The 13132-nt window shown below is 38.3% G+C and overlaps 1 protein-coding gene across 1 annotated transcript in view; it reads left to right on the forward strand.

Moving 5' to 3' along the window:
- Positions 1-7: 7 nt before the first annotated feature.
- Positions 8-13132, forward strand: part of LOC149008559 (Metallopeptidase M24 family protein) — a 45085-nt gene continuing 31960 nt past the window's right edge. Inside the window, exons 1-8 of the mRNA XM_089165948.1 lie at positions 8-283; positions 1078-1152; positions 1263-1526; positions 2442-2534; positions 5147-5353; positions 6742-6845; positions 6957-7023; positions 7126-7233. Coding sequence (XP_089022074.1) covers positions 236-283; positions 1078-1152; positions 1263-1526; positions 2442-2534; positions 5147-5353; positions 6742-6845; positions 6957-7023; positions 7126-7233 — 966 coding nt within the window. The 5' untranslated portion in view covers positions 8-235. The remainder of the gene's footprint in view (positions 284-1077; positions 1153-1262; positions 1527-2441; positions 2535-5146; positions 5354-6741; positions 6846-6956; positions 7024-7125; positions 7234-13132) is intronic.

Consider the following 13132-nt stretch of genomic DNA (forward strand, 5'->3'; position numbering starts at 1 on the left):
AACAGCTCAAACCTTGTGACTTGTGAGGATAAACAGCTAAACAGTAACTCCGTAACTAAGGATCGCGGTTTCTAAGCGTCAACAGTAGGCTGCTGCAGTACTGCACCCTGTATTTACTGGGAACACAGGCGATACATAAGGGAGAGAGAGAAAGAGAGGCAGAACAGAACAGAACAGAACAGAACAGAGGAGGAATAGAAGAAACAGAGGATTCTAGGAAAGGCAGCGAGCAAAGATGCCTGGGCTGGGACGACACTTGGTAAAGAGAATCCCATACAAACAGGTAATTCAACTCCCCTCCCATCGCTAATCTCTCCTTCTAACTTTCAAAGTTGAAAGCAGTGATTCTCGTCTTCCCCTTCTCGTCTCTTCTGATACCAGTTATTCCCAGTGATCAAGCTTGTTTTTTGCTCAATGGGAGCCTAGTCAAATCAATCTATTTGCGCCTCCATTGATTCCAAGCGTTCTATCATTAATTTCTTGTTGGTTTTTCTCAAAATTTGAAAATGGGAATTTCTTTTTCCTTATTTTCTGCCTAGTCCAGGAGTCAGTTCAAGCAGAGGATAAAAATGTGATCTTTTTCTGTGTTTTGATCGTTTTCTCAATTGTTGTTGTCTCCTTATTTGGTTTTGTATAGTATAGTTTACTTCAAACTTTGATGCTTTTATAGCCTGTCAGAAAGCTTCGGACTTTACTTTATTTTGTGGTTTTCGACAGCAATGGAGACGTTTAATTCTGTAGTTTTTTCATCATTACGGTTGACTTGTTAGTATTTGTCTTCTTTTTCTATGGTGGAACCTAATGTTGCAGTCTGAGTGAAACTGATAACTCTTGAATTCATGGTTATCTTGATACTTGCGTTCCATCTCTGGTAGCAGGTGTCTTTGATCTGTTACCGTCTTCCTTTTACATTTAAAAACAATTCGTCGAGAGATATGGTTATCAGCAGGGGGAAAAAAATTCTTTATTTAACTTTCCTTTGTTATGGTTAACTCTGTTGCATAAGAGTAATTGGTTTCGCTTAGTGACTTGAGGGTTGTTTTTTTTCTTCTTCCTTCTTGGGACCCCATCTTTCAGTGTCTTGGATACTGCGGCTATTCTACCGGGAGGTTCGTGGACGCTGGGCAGCCAACTGCTGCATCTCACCCTCAGGTTCTGCTTGTGTACATGTTCTTTTGTTTTTCCTCTAGAATGCCGCTGGGATAACCTTAACATTTATTTTGATCCCATTTCTCCCCTTGACGTTCCTGTCGTTTTTGCAGTTGGTAAAAGAAGGGGAAATTACGCCTGGCATCACTGCTGATGAGTATATCTCAAGAAGGAAACGGTTATTGGAGCTTCTTCCAGAGAAGAGTTTAGCCATCATTGCAGCTGCTCCTGTAAAAATGATGAATGATGTTGTACCTTATACATTCAGACAGGATGCTGATTATTTGTATGTCACTGGTTGCCAGCAACCTGGTGGTGTAGCTGTCCTAGGTCAGGAAGTTGGATTGTGTATGTTTATGCCAGATTCAGATCCGCAAGTAAGTTTCTTTGAGAAATTTACATTTTCATTAGTTTCCATATCATGCTTTACAGCCTTTCATGTAACAAAACCTCCATGCAGCTGTTACTGTCAACCTTGCTGTAACCATACAGTTTTGAATGTTTTTGAACCATGTCACGATTTATACTACCTTCTACACAGAGGAAATACTTATCCCGTTTCTTAGTCTAAACCAGATTGATGGTTTTCATCATCCTGGTTAAATCATGAATAAAGTGGAAGGGATAAACATGATGCTCATAAAAATAGAGTGGATGGAGAGATGGAGAATGCTTTAGCATCATTGTGCGATTAATGTATTCCCTATAACTAAAAGATGAAGTTATGTTAAGGCTATATCACTGGAAATGTTATAATGAGCTAAGTATTGGCTGAAAGGGTTAACCAAATAATATATGTATAAATATACACCTCTAGCAACAAGCTTTATGTTTGACTATGGAATGGTACAAGTATAGGCAGAAGGCTGGACATGCCTTAGGTTGAAGCAATGTAGAATGTTAGAATTCTTATGAGGTAATAGATGATGAATAGTGCTTGTTAGAGTAAGATTGATGTAATTATGCCCAATTTGTTGGGACAAGAGGCATGCCCAGTACAACAGAAGATAATACGATAGTTGATGTTGGAAGAAGATTTGTGCAATCAGGCCCCGGTGTTGGGATAAGGTTTGAACCCTTAATAATGTAGAAGCGTTACCCATGCTTTTGCAATGAGGCTGTCTGATCCAGATTGTTGAGATAAATATAACATATAGAACTTATGCATGTAGGTATCTGAGCTTTTGTAGTTCACATTTGTAATTGCAAATATGGTATATTGGGGGTTATGCTTCATGCTATGAGGTTATAGTTTTAATTATGTTTACCAAATGTATAAATGTTATTTTCAGGATGTCATTTGGCAAGGACAAATTGCTGGAGTTGATGCGGCTTTGAGTACATTCAAAGCTGACCAGGCATTCCCTGTAACTCAAATGCATAAGGTCAGTCGGTTCTTAAAAGTTTTCCATTTTGATATGTTTACTGTCAAAGCTATTTTGGTTGCTCATTTTGTAATTTTTCTGAGTATTGAAGGCAGAATTTGGGTCATTATCTATGTGCACTTATTCAACATCAGACTACTATCTCTTTGTTTAACCATCTACCTCTTCTGACAGCGTTTCAGCATCTCCAAATTCCCCCCCGCCCCACCACAAAAAAAAAAAAAAAAAGAACAGGAAAAAGGAACACCACAAAAGAACACACACACCCTTCCAAAAATAAGGGTAGAAGAAGGGGTGAGGGTGAGGGTGAGGGTGGGGTTAGGAGAACATGGATATGCATTCCTTCAAATTACATAATGGAATTGGCTGTTTATTTATTCCTTAGTGGGAGAGAGAGGGGTAATTGGTGCATTGGTTAGGTTGCTTCATTGATATTTAATGGTCACGAGTATGAGTCAAGAAACACGCTCCATGGAAGGCTAAGTGGCATACAACTACTTACACTATGGCCGTTGTTTGCAAAATAAAATAACTGCAAGCGCACGGTATCATATAGCTAATGGGTCGATCTCAGGGAGATATGCCACTTAGAATTTGACCTCTTAATGGTAATGCGAGAGTGCAATGATTCAAATTTGTTAACTAATTAATTAAACTAAATGAGCGATCTTAATTCATACATCTAATACGATCGAATTGAGACTAGAAAATAAAACGAACATAACCTAACCATTCATCATCTAATAAAAAAATGCAGGAAAAAAAATGTATAATAAATAACGAAGCAACAAAAGGAAAAGGGAAACCTTAACCAAAGAGAGGCACGACTACATGCATCTTTGATCAAGGACCCAAGGGGAAAGGAAAACAATAAATAAATGTTGAAAATAAATCCTAAGTTAAGAATAGGGAGGGGTAGACAGAAGCGAGAATGGACGGGGGAGAGAAGATTATTGACGGAGGCTACTTACTTGCATCTTTGAATCTTGAATGACAAAAATAATCCTTGAACAATCGATTTGAATTTCAACCAACCCTAACAACTAGATTTGGAATGAACCAAATCTGCAATTGCTAGACCCAAAGAAAAAAGAATCCCCTTGAAAATTGAAACTCGAAACTTGAAGCTTGAATTCGAAATTGAAATTGAAATTGCATTGCTCAAAAGAAAGGAAATACACTTGCATAATATAAACTAAACAACTTCAATATTCCTTGCATTACGTAGAAAAATTGAACCTAAACACTCAATCTAGAAACTAGAACCCACAAAGTAATCAAAGAACTAGAAAAACCTAGAATAAGCTAAAGAGAATATAAGGTGCAAGACTTAAATAAACTAACGAGAAATTAAAATGTAAAGCTTAAATAAACTAAAGAGAAAGAAAGGGTTGACGGCTATAAAAAAACTAAAGAGAAAAAGAACTGTGTAACTAGGTCTAAGAGGGGAGGGTCTATTTATAGGAGATAATGAATGATTTATAAATAAAGAAATAAAATAAAAATAATAATAAGTAGGAAAAAGGAAAAAAAAATAAAGGAAACCCTAAAGTTGTTAGAAAATCTAAGTATGAGAGAGAGAGAGAGTGGAGAAAAATAAATAAATAAAAAACTTTGTTTTGAAGTTAACGTGGAGAGAAAAGTTGGAAGAAAAGTGGGGAGGAAAGAGAAAAAAAGAAAAAAAAACATATATTTAAAAGAATAAGTGAGTTTATTAAGGAAATAATAAAATAAAAGAAATAGATAGTGGGGAGAGAGAAAAAATAATTAAGGAAAAGAATATAATCTGATAAAATAAAATCTTCTAGAAAATCTATAGAAAAAAATAGAAAACCCTAATCTTTGACTACTTGTGGGCCCATACATTTTTCAACTACAATAAAGTAAAATAAAATGAAAATCCTAACTAATCTCAGTCGTAGATCAAAATTGGCTTCTTTATTTCTAAATATTTTGGAGTTGGCCCATAATCACATCTCTAGCCCATCATGCTTCAGATCAAGCCCATTTTTGCACTTGAGAATTTGAACGGACCTCCTGACGTGTAAAATTGCATGTTTCATACCCAAAACTCCAAATATTCGCTCAAGTCCTAAAAGATCATGAAATCTGCAAAAACAACATAAAACCCAAGGTAGCTCCACTCTAAGTGTGTAAAATGCATGCTTTATGCCCTAAGATTTCACATATAAATGTGCTTATCAACCGTCCTACAACCCTGCAGACGTGGGAGCTTTGTCCACTGGGTACAGCTTTTTTCTTCCATAAACTTAAAGTCGTTGTATATGTTTGTAAGAGTTGGTAAAAGTATGAAAGGTTAGCTTAATGTTATTTTAAAATAGGTTGACCCACGACCTGTTTAATCTTCGTATATTGAATTCTTTTACATGCCATGGCTTCTCCCATGTCTTTGTGAGTTGTGACACATATTCCGTTGCTTATTTGGTTCACTGTTACTGCACACTGTGATAATGTCTCACCTTCAAACGGCATCCTTATTCGAGATATATGCAGATAACTATATACTCATGTCTAAAACATGAAACTTTGTTGCTGTATAGCCTTTTTTTACGGTTGTCACTGCTGAAATTTTGATAATATCCATTGTCCAGATTCTTCCAACAATGATCAAAAGTTCATCCAAATTGTTCCATAATGTAAAAACAGCTTCGCCAGCCTATATGGACTTGGAGGCATTGCAAAGTGCAGCTTTAAGTGGACAAGTGAAAGATCTTTCTTGTTATACCCATGAATTGAGGTGGATGAAATCACCATCAGAAATTAGGCTGATGAGAGAATCCGCTTCTATAGCTTGCCAGGTACTTCTGTATGTACTTTGATTTCTGATCTTAGTATGTTTATCTTGACTTTGTCTGATTTTAGATTTAATTTCTTGTTAGTGCGCTTTCCATAACTTCTTAAATGAACTGTTAGCTATTCCCCATAGATGGACCTCCAAATCTCAATCTATCGATACGATTTGGAATGCCATCTATTTCGATGTCTCCTCTAGACTGTTAGCTATTCTCCATCCCCCTGTTGATGATACCCCAAGGAACAAGCTTATTGTTGTCTCTTGGGGTCTCAATTCCTCTTTTCGGTCTTTTGATTAAAGACCTTAGTTGTTTGTCCTTTTTTCTTTAATATAATTATTTATTCATCCAAAAAAAACTTCTTAAATAAAATACTGCAAATGTATCTGGTCAACTAAACCCACTTAAGCCCTTTACCAATTACTTAGGTTGGCAATCCTCTTCTGTCATTCTTGGCTAATCCATGTTGGCAATCCTCTTCTGTCATTCTTGACTAATCCATGCCGCAAACATTGTCTACATCTAGATTATCATGTCAATTCTGACCAGCACAAACTGGGTCTTACTCAGACTTCCCTTGCCCTTTACCTCTGGTTTATCCTATATGATCGTATGGTCATGCATTTTGTTGGTCTTTGTTGCGTATTTTTGGAACATTCCTTTCCGCTTTGCTTCTATCACTTTATTTATTGGTCTAACTTCTAAGCTTCTTTCTATTATTATTATTTTTTAAATTTTTTTGGTTTGTCTAATTTAGTCACTTATGATTTTTCAATCATCCATCACTCCATCCCTTTGTATCTTTCCGTTGACGACAATCTGCTTCGGGAAACTTAATGTTGATATCAACCAGTAACCACCATTTAGGGTTGTTTCTTTTTGTTTATATAGAATATTTTGATTGCTTAAACCTGCGGTCAAGGCATTAAGCAGCCTCCCAGCAAAAATTTTTGGGGTAAAACATATGTAGGAAAATTGCCCCCTTGGACTCTACTTGTGTGGAAGCCTTTAGCACCAAGTTCGCCCTTTCTCCTCTTCATTTACGAGATAATTTCACTAGATAAAGTTATACTGATATTGGATTATGAAAGAGAAAGATGAACAAATATATTTCTTCACTATTTAATAAGAAGATGTACTAAATCTGTTTGATTTCCTCTTCCCCTCCCCCTCCCCCCAGCCCTGTCTTTCTAAGATTTCTTGAGTGGAAAAGGCATTATTTGTTCGACTCTCAGTCAGATGGAACCTTATAATATCCATAACTGCATCAATTGCATGTCATTACTGCTATGCATTTAGTAAGAATTAATACCTGTGGTACACCCAGACTTCAAGATTATCACCTAGAAGCAGTGCATCTTATCAAAACTGAAATTTCTTCTTGACCTGGACAGGCTTTATTACAGACTATGATCCAATCAAAAACATTAGCTGATGAGGGCATGCTTTCAGCCAAAGTTGAATATGAATGCAGGATGAGAGGTGCACAAAGAATGGCGTAAGAATTTATTTATTTTCTAGTAGCATTCTGTTCAGCTTTCTTTCTAGACATAAATATAAAACTTTTTTCCCTGGTCGATTTATTGAAGAGTTTATTCACTTGGGCTAGGTTCAATCCAGTTGTTGGTGGTGGACTGAATGGTAGTGTTATACACTATTCTCGAAATGATCAGAAAGTAAGGCTACTAATTTGGACTTGAAACTGCTTTCCTTCTGGTTATTAGTGGAGGCTCATTCATGTAACCAAATAGGTTTTTTTTTCCTCATCTTTTTCCTAGATCAAAGATGGTGACCTTGTTCTAATGGATGTTGGCTGTGAGTTGCATGGTTACGTCAGTGATATGACTCGTACCTGGCCACCCTGTGGCAGCTTCTCGTCAGCTCAAGTATGTATTGCTCTTTTGTTCTCAAGTTCACTAGATTTATTGCAAGAGTAAATGACATTGTTGTTGTGATAATATCAGAATCTAAAATCAGTATTATCAACCCAGCAACATCATAACCTTATCCCAACTTAATGGGGTCAGCTACATGGATCCTAGAAGAGACAGTATCAAATGAATAAAGAAATAAAGAAGAGAGGAAGAAGAAAGGAGGGGGGGGGGGGAGAGGGGGAACAACATCACCAAAAAAGGACAATAATAGATGGAAACAGATCATATGCCCCCACGCCCCCACACTAACATGAGTACTGGGGTCCACACTTTGTCAGGTCAGGCAGTGTGGACCCCATACTCATGTGAGTGTGGGGGCATGGGAGCACGGTCAATTGGGGGTAGAGGATCTGGACTCATAATAGATAGTACCTATTAGCAGTACCCAGACTTAATATGTCCATAAAAAATAATAAAACTTATGTGGATGTGATGACAGTATTCAGTAGTAGAGAACAATTAGGAAACTAAAGAATTAATTGGAAGCTACCTAACACATAGGGCATAGTTAATAGAAACATAACAGTATGGGACTAACCACATAGTCAAGAACAAATACCCCTGCTGTAGGATAAACCTAACTTTACATTCCTCCTCTCTAGATAGAGCATATAAATTGTCTTTCCTTAGCCTGGAGCATCTGTTAGGAAACTATTACTAAACATAGGCTTGGTCAGAGGAGACAATAAAGTAGCGATCAACTTCTTCATAACTATGCTCCTGACAAAGTGGCAATCAACTTCAATGTGTTTAGCCCTCTTATGAAACACTAGGGGTTGCTAGCAATGTACATAGCGGCTTGATTATCATAGAACAGCTTCAAAGGTAACCAGAGAACCTAACTCTTGAAGCAGTGACTTCTACTGCATCCATTTGGCTGCAATATGAGCCATTGCCCTATACTCAGCCTCAGTACTTATGTGGGCATGGTTGTTTGTGTCTTGTAGCCCTCTGCTTAGCCTCAGCACTTATCTAGTCATAGTTGTTTGCTTCTTGCATTATGTGTAAGTACAATAACCTGTGGTGGATCTTCCATAACTGTCAGCACCAGCCCAGTTTGCATTATAAAATTCTTGATATATGATGATGAGATCGATAAATGAGTCCTTTTCCTGATGCCCCTTTTAGATACCGTAAACCATAACATGCTGCCTCCTAGTGAACCTTTGTATGTGATTGCATAAACTGGCCAACAACACACACTAGCAAAAAAGAACATGTTAGGTCTACTAACAGTTGGATAACTAAGTTTCCTAGTGGTTTCGTCCCCGGGTGCTTGTCCCAAACTTCTAGTGATGGTTTAAAAGCAAGCCTACCAGTATCAGACAAAAGATCTAGGACGAATTATCTCTGTTCTCTGACATACTAATTGCTTTCTTACCTCAAAGCATTCAATACCAAAAATTATCTGAAGGCACCCAAGTCTGTGTTTTTAAATGCTGATCTAGATAAAATTCCGTCTTTGTAATCTTAGATGCATTTGCATCATCCCGGACATGATAATATTGTCAACCTCATTGATCAATACAATCACTCTAGAACCCTAGCACCAAACACTATAAAGTGATCAGAGATTCAGAGTAACACTGAAAATCAATATGGAGTAGTAATCGAACCAAACTTGTCAAATTAGGCTTTAGGTGACTTCGTTGAACATAGGTTCCCCATTGTAGCTTACAAACTCTGAGAAATCTTCCTTTAAGCAACACATCCTGGGAGGTTCCTCCATATATACCTCCTTGTGTAAATCAACATGTAAGTAAACATTGTTGATATCTAGCTGGTGTAGAGGCCAATTTAATTGGTGGTAAGCGCTAAAAATAATCCAGACTGTAGGTCTAAAGTATAACCCTTCACTACCAACTAAGACCTAACCTGTTCAACTGAGCCATTTGAATTGTACTTTATTGTGTAGACCCAGCAACACTGCAGAAGCTTCTTACCTAGAGACAGATCCATTGGGCCCCATTTCTGACAAGAAACCAAGGCATCCATTTCCTTTTTCAATGCCACTTGCTATCTTGGATGAGAGAACATCTGAAGATCTCCTTTCCCCCCCCTTTTAAATGAATGGAGTTAGTAAGTGGTGAGGGAACAAAGTTATGTAAAGGAGATATGAAACAAATCTTTCTGTAGGATAAGTAATGTAGATATCAAATTTGATTGATCAAAACAGTACCCAAATAGGACCTTTTCACAGGGAGACAATTGCAAATTTGATGGAATTAAAGTGAAACAGAGTTTAGATGGGAAAGAGGGTTGAAACTAGAATGGTATTATAACGGGCTGAATAGATCTTCAAATAGGGGCAGAACTATAATGAAGAAAGTGACAATAACAATGTAACACGTAACACCCGGGCTTCACACCGCAAGGTGGATCGATTGGATCGAACACCAACCTACCTTGATCAAACACAAGGGTTCTCCAAAGAGGAGGAATGCTAGCAAGCAATTTGATTTCAATTCATAAGTTGTGTCTTCACCTCTTACATAAGTCTCTATATATGGCATTCTAAAGAGACATAAACATTAATGGTAACATCCAACTACTAGCTAACACCACCCACCTATTAATAACTCAATTACTACCTACCTCTTTGACAAAGAGTTCCTTTATTTTCAAGCCACAGCCCCTTTTATTGACTTTTTAAAATCTAGACTTGGGCTTAGGTCTAGACTATAAAGTTCAACATATGTGGGCTAACTTTAACCCACTAAAACAGCCCTAGCCCATGAAAGCCATGGGCTAATTCAGGTGATAGCTTTAGGCCTTTGATGGGCCTAACCCAATGGGCCTTTTATTTATTAGATATGTCTTTAATTTTGCATCAACTCTCCCCGGCTTGAAAACATTCGTCTCCGACGAATGAATGAATGACATGTAACGTTCATACAAATCGGGGTCGAGTTTCTTGAAATCATCAGCATGAATCCAAGTGCTATCATGTCGTGGACGATTCTTCCATTTGACGAGGAAAGCATGGTATCCAGTGCCACGGCGAGTGGTTTTTTAAAAGTCATCCAAAACCTCCTCAATGATGTTAGTGATTGGTGGCTTGAGTTGGGGTAGCCTCAACATTTGTTTAGTATCTCCATCATCAGAGTGGTGTCCTATATAAAGATGTAAGTCAGCCATGTTGAAGACATTGCTTATGTTCATTTCTTCTGGTAGCTCCAGTACATAAGCATTTGGTCCAATGCGTTTCAACACCTTGTATGGACCCATCTTCTTTGGATGGAGTTTGTTGTTGACCCCATGTTGGAACCTTTCTGGGTTGACACGAACTATCACCATGTCTCCTGGTTGAAACTCCACATATCGTCGATGACAATCTGCTGTAGCCTTATAGACATCATTGTTGAGAGCTATTCTTTGGCGAACATCAGCATGTACCTCTGTGATATGGTGCAGAAACTCGTCAGCCTCAATACTCACGCGTGCTTGTGGTGGTAGTGGAATGAGGTCTATAGGCCGTCGGGGTTGAACTCCAAGTAGAATCTCAAAAGGAGTACGACCTGTCGTATGATTAACTGAGTTGTTGTAAGCATGGAACAAAATTCGATCGATATGGTCGATATATCGATCGAAATGTCTGCAAAAATTGAAATCGAAACGAAATGTAGTTGCAGGAACAAAAAGTGTACATATAGTTTCGTATCGACCGATATATCAGCCGATACGAGTCGATATTTCGATATTTCTGCCCGATACCATATCGGGCCGAAATGATACCTGCGTAAGTTATAAAATATCCAAATCGAGCTCATTTTCGACCTATCGACGCTATTTCGACGTATCGAGCGATATCGCCCTTGCCATTTCGAGCTGTGTTTGAAATTTTTGCTGATTTCTCTTGCTTTCATCCCCTTCTACACCTAATTTCTAGTATTCCATTTCCTTCAAACACTTGATTTGCTCCTCCATTTGTGCATTTTCTCAAATCTTGCAAGGTGAGTAACCAACTTCCTCATTTTTTGATTTTTGTTTCATTTGTGCCTTAAATCATGTTAGATTGTTTCCAAATTTACGTATGTTTACTTTAGAGTGTTGATCTATAAATTTGTAGTGTCCCTCCTGGCTATTAGATTCAGGGTCAGGCCAGTCAGCCACTAGTGGAGCCTTATGGTTATGGAGCAACCTATGGAGCTTATGGTGTCCCTCCCACTGTCAATTATCGGAGTCAGCCACTGGGACCTTATCAGTTTCCTTATCCTTCTCCTAGTCCTGAGAGCCAGGGTGCTCTTTCATTTGTTGAGCAGATCTTCCACACTATTCCACAGTCACAAGGCCCACCACTACCAGTTCCTTTGGAGATTCACAACTTCCCACCGTTAGGAAATCTTATGCATGTGGATGAGGCCACGTACAGAGATGTAGTTGTTGACTATGTCCAAAACTATATGGGGTAAACATCATGGGAGTTGTATTGTCATTTGTATGGGGTGCAGACGGAAGAGGGAGACCTTGAGGCTTGAATAGAATAGACTTGTAACTTGTAAGTAATAACATTCCTGCTTCTTCTCTGATTCATGTACTATATACTTGGAATGTTGGATACTTGGATGTTACATTTTCAGTAGTTTTTTAGAAACTAGTAGTTCTATAGTGTTTATTATGCTTGAAATAGGTAGTATGCAAAAAATCCAAATCAATTTGAGTGCATTTGAGGCTCGAAATTGACTTTTCAAGAGTAAGATAAAAAGTATCCAGTTTCTGTCGAAATTTAGACCGAAACATGGAAATTTCGACCTTTTTCAAAGTCGAAATTACCATATCGATCGAAATTTTTTCCTTGGTTGTAAGCAAACTCAGCTATGTCGAGTATGGACGGCCATGTCTTCTCATAGTCACGAACCAAACACCTCAGTAAGTTTCCCAAGCTTCGATTCACCACTTTTGTCTGCCTGTCAGTTTGTGGATGGAATGCAGTTGAAAACTGCAACTTTGTGTTACTTTTCAGCCACAATGTCTTCCAAAAGTAGCTCATGAACTTGACGTCACGATCTGAGACAATGCTACTTGGTAGCCCATGTAGTCGTACAACCTCTTTAAATATATCTTTGCAATGTGAGATGCATCAAAGGTCTTTCGACATGGTATAAAGTGAGCCATCTTTGAGAATCGGTCAACCACAACCATGATGGAGTCGGATCGCTCTTTTGTTGAGGGTAGACCAAGTACGAAATCCATACTAATATCAATCCAAGGTGCATGAGGAACTGGTAATGGTGAGTACAGACCTGTATTTTGCTTGGTTCCCTTGGCTAGCTGACAGACTTTGCATCTCTTGATTACATGATCAACATCCTTTGCAATATGGGGCCAATAATACCGATCAGTAACTTGTATGATAGTTTTATCCTTGTCAAAGTGACCTCCCAAACCTTCGCCATGCAGCTCCCGTATGATGTGATGTCGTAGGGAAGAATTTGGAATGCATAACCGAGTTCCCAAAAACAAATACCCATCGTGAAGTGAGTATTTATGATGTTGCTTGCCTTGCTGTAACTCCTTGTATGGCAGGTTGAAATCTTCGTCAGATGCATACTCATCACGTATCTGATCAATGCTAACTGTGTGTGCTGAGAATGTGCTAAGAGTAAGTTTTCGGCTCAATGCATCAGCCACTATATGAACGCAAACTCTTGGAGATAAGCAACCCATTTAGCGTGCTTGTTGCTGATCGACTTCTGTGAATGTAGATACTTCAGCGCCTCATGATCGGTATAGAGAATGAACTCTTTGCCGATGAGATAATGTCTCCAATGGCGTAACACCTGGACAACAGCATAGAGCTCCAGATCATATGTTGAATAGCGTCGCTTGGCATCATTGAGTTTCTCACTGT

This window comes from Hakea prostrata, chromosome 8 (genome assembly GCF_041222555.1).
Source record: "Hakea prostrata isolate BN-2017 chromosome 8, UWA_Hpros_2, whole genome shotgun sequence".
In the NCBI taxonomy this organism is placed as follows: Eukaryota; Viridiplantae; Streptophyta; class Magnoliopsida; order Proteales; family Proteaceae; genus Hakea; species Hakea prostrata.